Genomic DNA, 17,153 nt, shown 5'->3' with positions numbered 1-17,153 from the left:
ATAGTTTTGATAATTTTCTATAGTACATGGAAACTAATTTTGAAAACTGCTCACTTTCCTTGTAACTCCTTTACCTAGCCAAAACCTTCCTCTGTTCTTTTTTTTCTTTTTTTAAAATATATTTTATTGATTTTTTACAGAGAGGAAGGGAGAGAGATAGTCAGAAACATCGATGAGAGAGAAACATCGATCAGCTGCCTCCTGCACATCTCCTACTGGGGATATGCCCGCAACCCAGGTACATGCCCTTGACCGGAATCGAACCTGGGACCTTTCAGTCCGCAGGCCAACGCTCTATCCACTGAGCCAAACTGGTTTCGGCTCCTCTGTTCTTTTTTATAAGCTGTACTGAGGTACTTATTTAATCTCTTCATATGCCTTACTTTGCTCTGATATCGGGCAAAGCTCATTGTTTTAAGTGGCTTCCTGTGTTGCCAAGTGAAATGATCAACTTTTGTAGTGTGTACTGCGTCTGCCATGGAATCAGCTTTAAAAACTACCACAATCGCCCTCCAAATATAAAAAGCCAAAAATCACCTTATTTTTTAATTCTAGGTCCAAGGCTTAAAGTCACTAAAATGATAGTGCCTTTCTAACCTCCTACTATTATCACAATACTAGAGGCCCGATGTATGAAATTCGTGCACGGGTAGGGTCCTTAGGCCTGGCCAGTGATCAGGGCTGATCAGGGCCTTCTGGCTGCAGATCAGGGCCTGCCTTCATTCCACGCCACCCCCTGGTGGTCAGCACACGTCATAGCAAGCGATCGAACTCCCGGTCTTCCTGGTTGAACTTGCAAGGGGACACTTTGCATATTAGCCATATTTATAGATAGATAGATAGATAGATAGATAGATAGATAGATAGATAGATAGATAGATGATAGATAGAGAGAGAGAGACTGACTGACTAGAGGCCCGGTGCATGAAATTTGTGCAGGGGTGGGGGGTCCCTCAGCCTGGCCTGTACCCTCTCCATTCTGGGACATCCCTCTCGCAATCCGGGACCTCTGGCTCCTAACTGCTCACCTGCCTGATTGTCCCTAACCACGCTGCCTGCTTGGCTGGTTGCCCCTAACTGCCCTCCCCTGCCGGCCTGGATGCCCCTAACTGCTCTCCCCTGCCGGCCTGGTCACCACTAAACGCCTCTGCCTTGGCTCCCGCCACCGTGGCTTTGTCCAGAAGGATGTCTGGAAGATGTCCGGTCTAATTAGCATATTACCCTTTTATTAGTATAGATTCTCTGAAGGGTCAAAGTTTGCCTGACATCTGCCAATGACCTAACAGTTATCCAGACTTTAATTTTAATCCCAAAGTGATCTATTGACCTGTGTCTTTAACTGTTTTAATTGGTTAATTTGTATTTATCTGATATTTGCTAACTTTTTATAGGGAGTTGTATTTGTAACGGAAGAAGAGAAGAATAAAAAATATTAGTTTTAAAAGTGGCCTATGTGACTGCTTTTCTAAAAAGGTATTTAATGCTCTTAGTACTTTGGCTTATCTCTTTGAAATAAAGCTAATACACAAGATTGCCTTCACATTGTTGTACTCTCCCTTTCTTGGTTGATAATTGCATTGCCTAGAAATTGTTAATACCAGCTAAAACTACTTGGCTGCTCTATTAGTTCCTTTTTTGTCAAGTTTTTCTCATGTTTCTGCCTTCCAAGGAGTCTCAGGTATTTATGAGGTAATGGAGTACCTAAGAGGCCTAATTTTGTGGACATACTATGGTAAAATATAATTTTGAGGTATTAGCTTCCCACCATCTTTCTTTAAAAAAGAACCCCATAAGAAGTCATTGTGTGTCTCTGGACATCTCAATTGTTGCTGTCATTTAAACAAGAAAGCTCTTTGGTTTGCTTTTATTTTAGGCTTAATGATTATATAACCTAAACATTTCTCAATCTTGTCTCCTACAGGTAGACTGGGTACAATGTGATGGTGGCTGTGATGAGTGGTTTCATCAAGTTTGTGTGGGAGTATCTCCAGAAATGGCTGAAAATGAAGATTACATCTGTATAAACTGTGCAAAGAAGCAGGGGCCAGAGAGCCCAGGTCAAGCACCAGCTCCTTCCTTCATAATGAGCTACAAACTACCGATGGAGGATCTTAAGGAGACCAGTTAGCATATACTAAGTTAGTTTGGGACATGGGGAAAATGGACCACATTAAGATCTTAGTCATAAAATTGAGTGGATTAGATCCACTCACAATGTTGCTTCCAAAGACGAATGGCCTTCAGAGAAAGTCCTTATAGCTGACTTCTCTTTGCATGGACTGTGTGATCTACATTCTCTATCAACACGTCTGTGCAGAGGGTGTCTTCTTTGGTACAGCAGCCAATGTTTCAGTTCATGTCTCTGTTGAGTATGGTTTGTTACATTAAGGCCAGACATTTGATTGACCTCCAGGGTGGTTGGTGTGCCATCAGGGAATGCAAGATGTGTCTTATGGCCAGTTGGTATTAGAGGTTTATGACATAGAGGCAGCACCATCTGAGGTGCTGATTATGTGGCTCTCTTTGTTAGGATAGTTACAGAGGAGTCAGAGTACCACTTTCCCCACTATTACCTGGCATTTAGGGTTCTACAAATACAACTAGGAGAGGAACAGGGCCAGAGTTAACTCCTGTTAGAAGTCATGGGATGGTAGCACAGTCTAGACCTCAGCTACTTGTGCTTGTTTGTACCAAGAAGAAAACCCCAAGTGAGAGGCAGATCACCTTACCTTCCCAAGGAGGATGTCTTGTAGTTCAGAAATCTGACTAGATTGTATTCTGGGAAGAAGAGCTTTTCTTATTTCAAGGCAAGAAGCCTTTTGTTTGCTTAGAGAAGTCTTGCTGTCTTGGGTCTATATTTTAGAGCAGAGAAGGTCATGGATCCAGACTTTTGCAAAAGAAAAGAAGACAAGTTAATGTTTTACTGAGCCACAGGGATGCATGCTTTTGGGGGAAACCTTCATTCACAAGTATACTAGATACCACCAGGCTTCAGGCATGGCCATGAACAAGACCAGCAAATAACATTTTGCCTTGCAGCCCCGATGCCAATGTCTGCTGTTTCCAATATTGACAATTTATGATTGTGGTCCACACCAGATGCTGTTGAATAACACCATGGCTTCATCAGAGGATGTGGGATTGTAGGACCTCTGGGTGATGAAGTTGTTTTAGTAAATCCATTTTTTTAAAAAGAAAAAAGGACTTGTTTTTACTTTTTTCTAAATGTCTCTGACTACTGACTGTTCTATAAATAGATTATTTTTCCTTTTTTAATATACATATATGAATATATAAATATATATATATTTACTGTTACCAGCAGCATATGACAGAGTTCCTGTGTCAGAAATCCTTTTGGGGGCTTGCTTACTCTTTTTTGCTTTTTCATAAAGAGTCCCATTCCTCCTTGTAGTACAAGGAGTTAGCACTTCCTTCTCCATCCTAGCCTAACCAGATCTTCCATTTTGTTTTTGTTCAAATAAATAATTATATTTCCTTTGTGCGTTGGGACTTGTCCCTGTCTGTTGGGAAACTTGGTCTTACTGTTTCTGTGATGGCTGTTTTTGTTTTTGTATGTGAATGTTTGAAACTATGGTGCTGTGTCCTCTTCCTTCCTGTTGTGTTCTCTTTTCTTGTTAAGGTGTTAGGTAAGCTGTATGGAAACTCTTACTAGAAGGGGACTAATTTTTTTTTTTAAAGAAAAAAACAAGCAAACTAAAAATAGTGTTTTGTCTTTACTGTCCTGTGTCCCTTTAATTTGGTTTAAAAATCTTGTTTGACTTAATCAGTTTTACTTTTAAAGAGGGCAGGAGCAGGGTGGACCTAAAGAATAGCTTCTAGTCTCCTTCCCATCTTACCCCAATTTGTTTGAAAGAAATGTCTTCTAGTAACTAGAAGTAAAAAGTACTGTCCAGTCACAGTTTAAGTGGGTATGAGATTTAACTCAAAAGCCATCTTATTTAAAACACACACACACACACACGAAACACAAAAAGCTTTTCTATAAAATCCAGTTTTTATAAATGTGTTCTGTTTCAGGCTACCTACCTATATTTGAGTCACATATTGAGTGTTTTGACCTGTTGAGAGGTTCATAAGTGTTGCTGTGCACGTGTCTTGAGAATCTAATCTCAGGTGTGTGAATGATTTAAGATTTCAGTGGATATTGCAAGATAACCAATTTCATAAGTTTTCATTTTGCCAAACTATATAAAGATATTAAGAATTTTTTCATTTGGTCAATGTTACAGAAGAAAGCACAGTATTTTTTGCCTTTTGGTCTTTGTAAAAGTAATCAAATATTCGTGGGTTAAAAATTGAATGCAATTTTACGTGATGATGGTCTTGGAATCCATTTTTAAATATTCTATTTTTTTCCTTCCTAGTCACCCATTAACTACTCAGCCCAGTGGAGGGGCATGAGGATGCTAAGAAAGATAGCTAAGGTGCTTTGCTTCTTGGAGTATGATAAATGGATATAGGTGGCTGTTTAAGGAATGCTTTATTTTCTGAATATGGCATTTGCCTGCTAGAAACCTGGGAGAAAAATGCAGGGCATTCTCCAACCATGAGTAAATAGCTTTCTCTTTTTCTTCTGACATTTTGAAACTTACATACATCAATTAATATATACTGTGGGATTTTCTATATTTGAAAATCACAGAGGATTTGGTCTGACTCTTGACCATAGATTTAGATCAAGGCTGAGAAGAACCGGTGAAATTAGTTTTTTTTAAGAGAGAGAGAGAGAAATTAACATACAAATCAATTTGGAATTAATGGATTAAGATTCATCTACTTGAAGAAATGCTGATGCTCTAACACAAGACATTGTTTTCAGTTAGAAGAAATTACTACTTACAACTTATCCCATTCGGTGGTATTGAAACATTTTTATATTAAAACTTAACTTAAAATGTTTCTTTCCCCAAATATCTCCTCAAAGTTGTAATTCCTCACCATGGGTATTTTAACTTATATGTCAATCCTTTCAAAGATGTTTCCTACTACCTTCATTATAAACTATTTTGGCAAAGGTTATAGAACAAAAAATGAAGAAATGCTAGGTCTTTGATAGTCTCAAAGGATGGTTAATTAGAACTATGCAAGCTGCTAAGTTTACAAGTACAACTAATACATCGGTAGTAGCTTTCTTGTTGGGGGAACAAGGGACAAGGGGCATTTTGCTGTCACAAATGTGTATTTTACTGTGATAGTTACTGCAACAAAGCCATGTTAAGATGTAGATGCTAGGCTCCCTAAATTGCTGCAAACCAGCTTTGCACTGCATAAGTCAAATTTGTGCCTCAATAAAATTACAAATTACTGTATATCATACTTTGAAAAGGCAAACATTAAATCTGATTGACCGTAATATATTTTAATCAAAACTCTAGCAAAGGCTAACAGATTTGTAATATTAGAACAAAATTTCCTGTACTTTCACTTTTGTTCTCTGCTTTCGTCTTTAACAAGTATCTAAGAAATTATTTGTTTTTCTTCATTTTTTTAGTTTGGGTGCAATTCAGTGCACGTAAAAGAAACTCCCTGCTTGTCAATATTTTGATTCTATAATCATTTGTGTGAACATCAGCAAGTACTTAAAATAGAAGGATGAAAGGAAAAGTTGAGAAAACCCAAGTGAGATTATCTACTTTTTAAAGGAGAAAGTGACAGTTTTGGAGTGGGATTTGTAAATTGTGGAAAAATTAAGCAGTTAAAGTCCCACGTATAACCAAGTTTAATAAAGGGTTTATGTGTGAACAGTGTGTAGTAAGTTGCTTTTGCAGTAAGTCCTTAAGTATAGATTTTAAAAAGCAGGTAAATGATTTGCTGTCCTACATGTTTCTTAATTAAAGTATATAATTACTTTTTTGATATGGATGTGCCAACTGGTGTTTATAGCATGAGAAGGAAAGGATGAATGTTAATCTATTTTGGAATTGCAGTCTTCTCTTGGCTTGGGTCATATCCAGTCACCACTATGCAATGAATGATGTGCACTGGGAAAGGTTAGGATGGGTTTTTAAAGATGTATCCTACTTATCTTTACCATTGCAGTGCTCCAAGATGTCTAAACAGGAATGTGTTTTGTAAACCTCAAGACCCTGTGTTGGTTATTCCCTTAAATATTTATTTATTTGCTAGTGAGACACTTAAATATAATATGGATTCTAATTTGCCAGGGTTTTTGGTGGTGCCTTATGAAAAGTATAACCTGATTTCTTGTTTTTTGAGCATGTTTTGCATTTTTTGTTTTCTGAAAGAATATTAGATATGGTTATTTGCATTGCATCTAAAAAATAAAGAACATTTTTATGTGTGCTCAGGTTCCCCCCTACTTCATCATTTACAGTGGTGGCAACTCTGGTAATCGAGTAAAGGTAAATTTTGGCAGTGAGTTATTAATGATCCTGAGGAATACTAGCAAGTATATGAGAGCCACTTTTAACCTGTGCCAAAGCAGTTTCTAATATTGTATTTGCTCTCTATAAAATGAAGAACTGGCCTCAAATAATTTGATCAGTAGTGTGTTTAACCTACTGCATTGCTGAGAATAGTGTAACAAAAAGTATGAAGTTGGAAAAGTGATTCCTGAAGATTTCACTTGCTTTCAGCAAGAATCCAGTGATTCCCAACAGACATTTCCCCACCTTTGATTCTTGAGCAATTTATTCATTTGCAACAAACCAGTAATTTGGAAAATGAAATACAATTGACCACTGAACAACATGGGTTTGAATTGTACAGGTCCACTTATACACAGATTTTTTTTTCGAGAAGTATTATACATGTATTTTCCTTACATTTTCTTAATTGTTTCTTTCCTCTAGCTTGCTTTATTGTAAGAATACAGTATATGCTGTATATCACACAGAGTACAAGTGGAACCTTAGTTCTCAAACTTAATTTGTTCCAGAAGACTGTTCGAGAAGTGATTTGTATTTTTAATATTCTTTTTTATTGATTTCAGAGAGAGGAAGGGAGAGGGAGAGAGAGAAACTGATCAGCTGCCTCCTGCACATCTCCTACTGGTGATCGAGCCTGCAACCTGGGCATGTGTCCTAACCGAGAATCAAATAGTGACCTCCTGGTTCATGGGTCGACTCTCAACCCCTGAGAACAATATAAAGAATACCGTCAAATACTATATCGTGAATAAACTTAGAATGATTTTTAGAGCTTAATATTTCCATATAGTAATTCCATGAAATTACTATATGGCGAGGATTTTTCTCTAACTTTGTCTTTGGAGCTAGGTAGTATGTATATCTTGTTAATGGGAAAAAAAGGCACCACCACGAGAAGCTTTTAAGGATGGCTTGTGATGCTAGCTGAAAGCTTGTATTAAGGAACCCTGCTGAGTTAGTTGTAAGGGACATAGGAAAGAAGTCAGAATTTTCTGTAGTAAAAAATAAAACCACAAAAAAACAACAAAACAAACTTCAGAAGCCCAAATGAAGAGTTCAGGTAAAGAACACTGATTTTAGGAATCAAGTAATCTGGTTTTTATAACTCTTTGTATGACCTTATGTTAGTTACTTAACTTTTTTGAGTCGATTTTTGTTTTTTTTTTTTACCATCTGTGGGTTATATATAGACATTTAAATTACAGCCCCTCTCCTTAAAAGAGGGTAAAATATAGATGATGAATTTTAAGGATTTTTTTTGAAGTGAACATATCAAGATTTTATTGTCATACAATAAAATATGAAGCTTAGAACTGGATCACTTGGCCCTTTTGCTTATCTCCTCCCAGTTCAAAATGCTTGCATCTCTTAATAGCTAGATTTTCTTAGATCTCCAGTTGGGCTCAACGCATTCAAGCCTCAGCACAATCTTCTTTGTAGTTTTAGCCTTTTATCAGAAATTGGCTTAGTCTGCCCACCTTAGCCACTCTGCTTCCTGCCATAACTCCGCTTTCCCCGCGCATACAGAGAATCCCTGCCTTTCTTGTACGGTGTTACTTTGTGGGGTTGATGCTTGCCACACTTCTTACAGAAAGTTCGGTGGGTTTTAGGAACATTCACCATGTTTGTGAGCGCTATAGGCAGGGAAAGAAGGATATTTTTAAATAAAACTATACAGTTTAAAGAGTAAGATACAGGTGGGTTTTAGAAATGTAGTCCAATCCCCATTTAATGATAGAAAAATCTATTCAGCACTTCTGAGGAGGGAACATACATCCTATATTGAATATCTAGTCCAGGGGTGGGCAAACTTTTTGACTCAAGGGCCACAATGGGTTCTTAAACTGGACCGGAGGGCCGGAACAAAAGCATGGATGGAGTGTTTGTGTGAACTAATATAAATTCAAAGTAAACATCATTACATAAAAGGGTACGGTCTTTTTTTTTTTTTTTAGTTTTTTTCATTTCAAACGGGCCGGATTCGGCCCGCGGGCTGTAGTTTGCCCACGGCTGATCTAGTCTCTTTTTAGAAAAAATGTTAAGTGTTGGTCATTAACAAATTCATATTAGAGATTACCCATAGTTTTATCTTCACTTGGGTCTTAATTGTGCAGTTCATGAAGCACTTTCATGTGTGCCCCAAAACCGGCATCTTGCCATTTATTCTGTGCTGAACTCTGAAGGTAAGGTGAGGGTATCAGACACATTTTCAGACACTCCCTCCTGAATTGCCCTGGCCTTTGTAAACTTTTCCCTACTCAAAGCATAGGCCCATTTCCTCTCCATACTAGGATGCGCCCTGCTGAAACAGCCACCTGGACCCGGGCAACTTTAGTCTTCCTGGCCGAACCCTACCATCCTCTCTACTTGGGGCTAAGCTTCATTGAGACCCCCAAACAGATATCACTATTGTTCTATTTGGAACCTGGAACAACAATTCAAGCCATAGCCTTGGTCCAATGCTCAGTGCTTCTGTTTGTTTTGTAATAGAAATTTACTCTAGAGTTTTAATTGGAGCAATGAGGATGGTTCAATTCACTTTGCTTCTCATCCCTGTAACTCATTGCTGCCATCTAAAGTAGAAACCTGTCTACTGACCAGCCCTCCCCTCATATTCCAATGTTGTAACCTGCTATCTTCACTTTATTTTCTCACTAGAGGCCTGGTGCATGAAATTTGTGCACAGGGCGGGGGTAAGTCCCCTCAGCCCAGCCTGCACCCTCTCCAATCAGGGATCGGGCCTAAACTGGCAGTCGGACATCCCTTTCACAATCCTGGACCGGTGGCTCCTAATCACTCGCCTGCCGACCTGGTCATCCCTCACAGCCCCCCCCCCCCTCCCCCCGCCCCCAGCCTGGCTGCCCCACGCAGCCAGCTTGTTCAGTCGTTTGGTCGTCCCTCACTAACCCCCCTGCCAGCTTAGTCATAGGCAGCCATCTTGTGAGGGTGTGAGGGTTAATTTGCATATTACTGCTTTATTATATAGGATTGCTGCTCCCCCCACCACCACCACCAATTTGCATTATAAAGACTTCACTTCCCTATTCTTTTATAAGTAAACTTTTCTACTTTTTTCATTAACTGTAATCTGGCCCTAAGCCACACTTCTCTTAGGATTTTTTCAAGTCTAGGGTGTTCGTTTTCTCACTTCACTACTACATAGTGTGAGTAGGTGGATTATAGAGGCTGTTGCCCCTATATTTCTGATTTTCAAGGCCACACTTTGAGGCCTCTGCTATTCAGCTGTACTGTGTATCCTCGTCACTGCCATCTCATTGCATTCACTGAGGACTTTGATGGTTCATGGCCTGTCTACAACCTAGACCTTCCATATTTCTGGGTCATATTATTGGTCATGAATGACCTTACAGTTTCTGGACCTTCACTTTCAATAATCATTTTCAGATCAGTTAGCCAACCACTTTTAAGGACATATTATGGACTCTCAAAAACTTTTTTCTGAAATGTTAAATTTTAAGATCCCATTCATACTACTATGGTTTTTAAATATCCTTTGAGCTCTTCCTCTCAGTATATTTATTCTGACCTCAAGAAACCTCCACTTAATCGCTTTTTTCTCCCAATCTGTCAGTTCACTCTAGCTCAGTGATGGCGAACCTTTTGAGCTCGGCGTGTCAGCATTTTGAAAAACCCTAACTTAACTCTGGTGCCGTGTCACATATAGAAATTTTTTGATATTTGCAACCATAGTAAAACAAAGACTTACATTTTTGATGTTTATTTTATATATTTAAATGCCTTTTAACAAAGAAAAATCAACCAAAAAAAATGAGTTCACGTGTCACCTCTCATACGCGTGTCATAGGTTCGCCATCACTGCTCTAGCTTTACCCCTTCTCCATTTAGCATAGACTCACTCATGATCTGTTGTTTTCCCTACCCTGCAGAACCTTGTCCCTAGATCATTTTAGCCCTCTGCTTTCGTTGCTCTCACGGGCTGCTGAATACTACTGAGTTCACACCATTGGTTGGTAGCACCACAAATTGACTTTGAGAAGCAGTTTAGCAGCCCCAATGCTCCAACAACCTCTTCCATTCGTAAAGGCTGCTTAAGACTCATCTGTTGTCACACCCCTATGCTGCCACCTCTTCCTTCAGCAGGTGCCTCCCCTCTTGACACTGGAGAAATTGAAGCTTACAGGAGAGCTCTAAGCTTCCTCAGTCACCTCTACCATCATCATCCTCAACCGTCTCAGAGTGTCTGTCTTCTGGCCAACACTATGAATGTATAGATGAATGAGCAAGTCAGTGAGTCTCGTCCCATCTTAACACCTTTCGTACCGCATAGAAATCTCTAAGACATACGCCAGGGACCGCACGTTTTTGGGCAAACTGCATGTTATTTAAATCATCATAACTACAGATCATAATGCACTTTAGGTGTTGTTTTTCAATAATTATAACATTTTTATTTACAAAAACAATTAAAGTTCCTAGTACTTTTTTAACATATGGTGCTGCATAAAACATTTTCCTCTATGAAGAGGGACCAAACAAAATTTACATAAGTATCTGGATTTGCTCCTTTTTCCATGGGTGGCGCAAACGCTGCAGGCTCTCGTAGGAAATTTTTTCTTTCCACTCGCTGGAATACATGTAGGTTCATGCTGCTTCATATCACCTGACAACCTTTTGGGTGGATCTTTACGAGGTGCTCTCCTTGCACCCCCAGGGGAAGGGCTGGACAGATTTGTCTCTGGTTCCAGAGAGCCTTCATTATTGTCATCCGTTATCCAGTCTCCCGCCACCGATAGCAGAAACTGTTTATACTTCATTTTTGCTTGTGGATTGAGGACGTTGTACACTCTAAATGAATTGAAAAGTCCACAGTTTATAAGGCACAGCACTACTTTCTTTGTCCATTTCATCGTTTTCCTTAGAATGGAACAACACGAAAGGAAGTGTATCAGTTTCCTTGGTTTCCTTCCTTTTTCTGAGAGAGGGCATTTCTAAAAGCGCCAGGAACTTGAAGACGAAGACTATTCGAATGACCAAAATACAATGTAACTGCAATGCTTTGTGGGTTCATGCAATTATATAGTTTTTCGTAGATTGACCTGCACGGTTTCCACCAATGAGATCACTTCATTCGATGTGGGCAAGACAGTGTGTTGATATCTAAGGTCCATAACAGATGGCGCGCGAAACACGAGAAAGCTCGTGAGCGGTACGAAAGGTGTTAACTCCTTAGAGACCTATTCCATCATCTGTCCCTCTCTTCTTTATCTTCAGTGTCTCATCTCTAAATCATTTAGCATATAATAATGCTAGAGTCTCCTATATTAATATTCTCCCTTGAATCTGTCTTCTGCTCTCTAATTTCCTTGGTAGTCAAGCCCCATTTGTTTTCTCTGCTTTCAAATCACTCCTTAGTCATTGTAGTCTTGATTCTGCCCTCAACATTCCATTGAAATTACTCTTACTAGAGCCATCAGGTAACTACATATTGCTAAATCCAATGGATAATTCAGTTCTTGACTTCTTTTCAGCATTTGACACTATTGTTCTCTCCCTTTTAAAAACTCCATTGGCTTCTTGGCCACTACTTTTTCCTAATTTTTCTTCTTTTTAGCTGCTCTTTAATTAGTCTCCTTTTCTGTTTACCTTTTTTAAATGGTGTCATCAGAGACCCTTTTCTATATACCCTCTTTGGATGCCCTCTATACCCAGCAACTAAAACAATACTCTGCATATAGTAAACGTTCAATAAATAACTTGAATGATGTTTCATGCCTTTGTTCCTCCCTTGGTACTGTTTTTTCTTTTATTTTTTCATTTAATTTATTGGGGTAACATTGGTTAATAATTTTTTTTTTAAAGTCTGACTTAGCCCGGCTGGTGTGGCTCAGTGGTTGAATGTTAACCCATGAACCAGGAGGTTGTGGTTTGATTCCTGGTTGTGGTTTGATTCCTGGTTTGATTCCAGGAGGTTGTGGTTTGAATCCATGTCTGGATTGCGGGGCTGATCCACAGTAGAAGGTGTGCAGGAGGCAGCTGATCAGTGGCTCTCTGTCATCATTGATGTTTCTATACCTCTCTCCCTGTACCTTCTTCACTCTGAAATCAATAAACAAATTTTAATTAAAAAATTTGAACTTAATTTTTTATTATTTGAGTACTAACAGTCTCCTATCATGTTCTCATTCAAATTTATAGTGTATTCTATCACAAATTCAGTATTGTTGTTTTTTTATTGATTTCAGACAGGAAAGGAGAGGGAAAGAGAGATAGAAGCATCAATGATGAGAGAGAATCATTGATTGGCTGCCTCTTGCACTCCCCCTACTGGGGGTCGAGCCCGCAACCAAGGCATATGCCCTTGACCGGAATCGAACCCAGGGTCCTTGAGTCCACAGGCTGATGCTCTATCCACTGAGCCAAGCCGGCTAGAGCACAAATTCAGTGTTTTTATTCTTCCAGAAAACTTTGGACATCAATGAACCTCACCTGATAAAGTATGTCCTTTGATCTTAGTAAACCCTCCCCAAATGCCTTTATGGTGACATGAAAGAATTGTAATAAAGTCATAAAATCTCAAGTTGAAAATTATCAAATAGCAATGTAGCTATTTAAAGAAGCTTCAAACTATTAAATGAAAATTTAATAAGACAAAAGTAATGGGGCCTTTCCATAGTATCCTTGCAACTCTGAAAGCCATTATACGTTTCATGATTTTTATTTTAATGACAATGCCGAATTTAGCTTGAATAGTCTTTGAGAACTGAGAGCATCAGATTTTCTCTAGTGTGAATTATTTGAAGGGTAGTCTGTTGTGAGAAACAATTTATCAACAATTTATCACTTGGTCTTGCCACATTTGATACATTAGTACAGCGATGGTGAACCTTTTGAGCTCGGCGTGTCAGCATTTTGAAAAACCCTAACTTAACTCTGGTGCCGTGTCACATATAGAAATTTTTTGATATTTGCAACCATAGTAAAACAAAGTCTTATATTTTTGATATTTATTTTATATATTTAAATGCCATTTAACAGAAAAATCAACCCAAAAAATGAGTTCGCGTGTCACCTCTGACACGCGTGTCATAGGTTCGCCATCACTGCATTAGTATGTTTTCTCCCAGTATGAAATCTCTCATGACCCCAAAGGTATCAACATTTGATAAAAGCTTAACATATTCCTTACATTAGTAAGTTTTCTCTCCAGTAGTCATTTTAACATTACATTAGGCCCGGTTTTGGATAAAAGCTTGCGGTACCTATTATATATTTGTATTTTCTTTCAAAGATTCTGTTCAGTATTATTTGTTGTCGACTAAGAATTGAACACACTTGAAAGGCTTTGCCATACACATTACATTTGTGAGATTTCTCTCCACTACCATCCACTTGCTACATACATTACATTTATATGGGTTCTCTCCGGTATGAATTCTGTAGTGTCTAGTGTGGTGTGAGTTGCAATGAAAAGATTTGTCACACTCATTACATATATAAGGTCCCTGCACAGAATGAATTTTCTGATGATTAGTGAGATTTCAGCTTCCTCTAAAAAATTTTCCACACACATTACATTTATAAGGTTTCTCTCCAGTATGGATTCTCTTATGTTCCACAAGGCTTGAATGCTCAGAAGAGGCTTTGCCCACTCATTAGTTTTCTCAATAGTTTGAATTTCTGATGACTTGTCATATTTGAATTTTTACTATAGCCTTTGCCATATATATTACATTTATATGGTTTCTCTCTGGTATGGATGCTCCGATATCTAGTAAGGTTTGCAAATTGGGTGAAAACTTTCCTACACTCATTATATTCATAAGATGTCTGCCAGGAATAAATTCTCTGATGACTAGTCAGGTTTGAGCTTTCTCCAAAAGCTTTCCCATAGCTTGTGGGTCCTCGTTTCCAAGATGACCAAGAAAAGAAGGAATAACAGTCATGCCAAAAAAAGCTGAGGCCATGTACAGCCTATTTGTTGTGCCAACTCCACCCAATGCGTGCCCAAAAACAAGGCCCTTAAGAAGTTTGTCATTTGAAACACAGCAGAGATTGCAGCCGTTAGGGACATCTCCAAAGCGAGTGTCTTTGACGCCTATCTGCTTCCCAAGCTGTAAGTGAAACTACATTACTGTGTGAGCTGTGCCATTCACAGCAAGGTAGTCAGCAATCATTCTCATGAAGCCTGGAAGGACCAAACACCCCCACTTCGATTTAGACCCGCGGGTGCTGCCCCACAACCTCCACCACAGCCCATGTAAGGAGCTAAGTCCTTAAGGACTGAAGAAAAGTTATGGGGGGGGGGGGGGGATAAATGTACTTAAAAAAAATTGTACTTTAAAAAAATAGCCTTCCCATAAACATTACATTTGTAAGATTTTTCACTAATATGCATGTTCTGATGCTAAGTAATAAGGATGTATAAAAAATTCCCCAATTTATTACAAATGTTGATGTTGACACTAGGAGGAATTTTTTTGAAGTGGTGAAGCAGAACAACTATTGTTAATAAACTTCTCAACTTGATTACTTTCATAAATTTTCTCTTCAGTTTGAAGAGAGAGAGAAAAAAAAACATCGATTGGTTGCCTCCCGCATGCGCCCAACTGGTGCTGGAGATTGAACCTATAACTCAGGTTTGTGCCCTTGGCTGGGAATCAAACCCGGGATCCTTTGGGAGCATGGGCTGACGCTTTAACTACTGAGCAACCAGGCCCTATTTTCAGAACATTTTATAAACTGGTACTTGTTTCCTGCATTATTTTTTAGCTTTAACAAATCCTTTTTATGTGACTTATATTTGTAATGTTGATAAGTATTTTTCCTTAATGAAGCACTCTGATTTAGAGGGAAATTATTTCAGGGTTTTTGTTACACTATTGATCTTTTCTACCATTATGATTTTTCTTTTTCTTTTTTCAATTATGATTTTTCTTTTTTCCATTATGATTTTTCTTATGGGATGTACTCACACCTTTGTAACTTGTTTCATCATATCCACACTGACTCAAACTCGTGCATATTTTACTGGACTTTCCTGAAATAAAAATCCTTGATGTCATAATTTTGGTCTTTCCATTATCAATGTTTGGACTATTTCTCCTTTGTTAATATTCTGTTTGATGATAATTCCTTGATCACACATTTAATAGAGATATCGATTTCTGGAAAGACATTACCCTCACCTGGAAAGAGCAGGGTCCTGTAGTTCTGCAACATCATGTCCCTGGCCAAGCCCCTCTGAGCAGGGTCTAGGCCAGTGATGGCGAACCTATGACACGTGTGTCAGAGGTGACACGCGAACTCATTTTTTGGGTTGATTTTTCTTTGTTAAATGGCATTTAAATATATAAAATAAATATCAAAAATGTAAATCTTTGCTTTACTATGGTTGCAAATATCAAAAAATTTCTATATGTGACACGGCACCAGAGTTAAGTTAGGGTTTTTCAAAATGCTGACACGCCGAGCTCAAAAGGTTCACCATCGCTGGTAGGCATTCCCACTCCTGAGAGAATTCAACTTCCACATCCCCTCAGGTCAACAGCATCTGGGAAAGAGTTATTTCTGACTCCTCTTTCTTTCCTCTCCCTCTAAGATTCTTTCTCAGTCTTGATAATTCCATCCATGTATGGGGAGATAGTAATGGTGTTTTGAATGTCCAGAGAATCTCCAAACCCAGGATGTTGAGAACAGGGTGCTCTGGGGCCATGAAGCATGGGTTTGAAACAGAAAAAGTGAAATTTGTTCACTTGAGCATATCTGATGTTTGGATTTATTCATTTCCCGGTCTGCAGGCCTGGTTAATAAAATCACATAGGTTTTAGTTATGCAATTCTACAATACATCATCTGTACATTGCCTCCCTGTACATTGTTGTCCCTCTCCATTTACTATTCTCTGTTTGGATTGTCATGTCATCACCTACTTTTTCCTTACTATCTCTTCATTCTTCACAAGTCAGCTGATCCCCAAAACTCTTCCCCAAAACATTCAGATTAGGCCTAATCTTATTTAGATGCTCTTTCATGGAGCTCTGATATCAGTTAGATTGTACAATGGTTCTCAAAGCATGGTCTCTGGATTAGCAGAATCAGTAGCATCAAGGATTTGTTAGAAATGCAAACTCTTGAGCCCTACCCCAGACATCCTGAATCAGAATCTCTGGAGCAGAGCCAACAACCTGTATTTTAACAAGCCCTCCAGGTGATTGGGATGCATGCTAAAGAGTGAGAACCACCCGCCGTGGGCAAACTACGGCCCGCGGGCCGGATCCGGCCCGTTTGAAATGAATAAAACTAAAAAAAAAAAGACCATACCCTTTTATGTAATGATGTTTACTTTGAATTTATATTAGTTCACACAAACACTCCATCCATGCTTTTGTTCCGGCCCTCCAGTCCAGTTTAAGAACCCACTGTGGCCCTCGATTCAAAAAGTTTGCCCACCCCTGCTCTAGACTGTATTATAATCACTGCCTTTATATTTTCAGGATCTAATACAATGAAAATGATTATTATAAAGATCTAACCTTCCTCTCTCCTGGCAACTGTCAAAATGTTCTCTGTATTTTTGAGTCTGTTTCTGGTCTGCTAGTTTGTTTATTTTGTTTTTTAGGTTCAATGGTTGATAAATATGTATTTATTGCCATCTTTTTTTTTAATATTTTAAGTCCCCCCCCCCTTTTTTTTTTTAAGAAGGCCCTTTAATATTTCTATAATATTGATTTGGTGGTGATGAACTCATAGCTTTTTCTTG

At 38.7% G+C, this 17,153-nt stretch overlaps 1 protein-coding gene and 1 pseudogene across 2 annotated transcripts in view; both read left to right on the top strand.

Annotated features, from left to right (window-relative positions):
• The window catches only part of KDM5A (lysine demethylase 5A), a 98,162-nt gene extending 91,835 nt beyond the window's left edge, over positions 1-6,327 (top strand). For both annotated transcript variants that reach the window (XM_059683911.1, XM_059683910.1), the window contains one exon: positions 1,922-6,327. In XM_059683911.1, coding sequence (XP_059539894.1) covers positions 1,922-2,128 — 207 coding nt within the window. In that variant the 3' untranslated portion in view covers positions 2,129-6,327. The remainder of the gene's footprint in view (positions 1-1,921) is intronic.
• A 7,353-nt stretch (positions 6,328-13,680) lies between these two features.
• On the top strand, positions 13,681-15,871 carry LOC132228073 (putative ribosomal protein eS26-like; annotated as a pseudogene).
• Positions 15,872-17,153: the final 1,282 nt, after the last annotated feature.

The sequence above is a fragment of the Myotis daubentonii genome, chromosome 2 (assembly GCF_963259705.1).
Source record: "Myotis daubentonii chromosome 2, mMyoDau2.1, whole genome shotgun sequence".
Taxonomy (NCBI): Eukaryota; Metazoa; Chordata; class Mammalia; order Chiroptera; family Vespertilionidae; genus Myotis; species Myotis daubentonii.
Note: the sequence above shows the minus strand (reverse complement) of the source record. Positions and strands in the feature narration are given on the sequence as shown.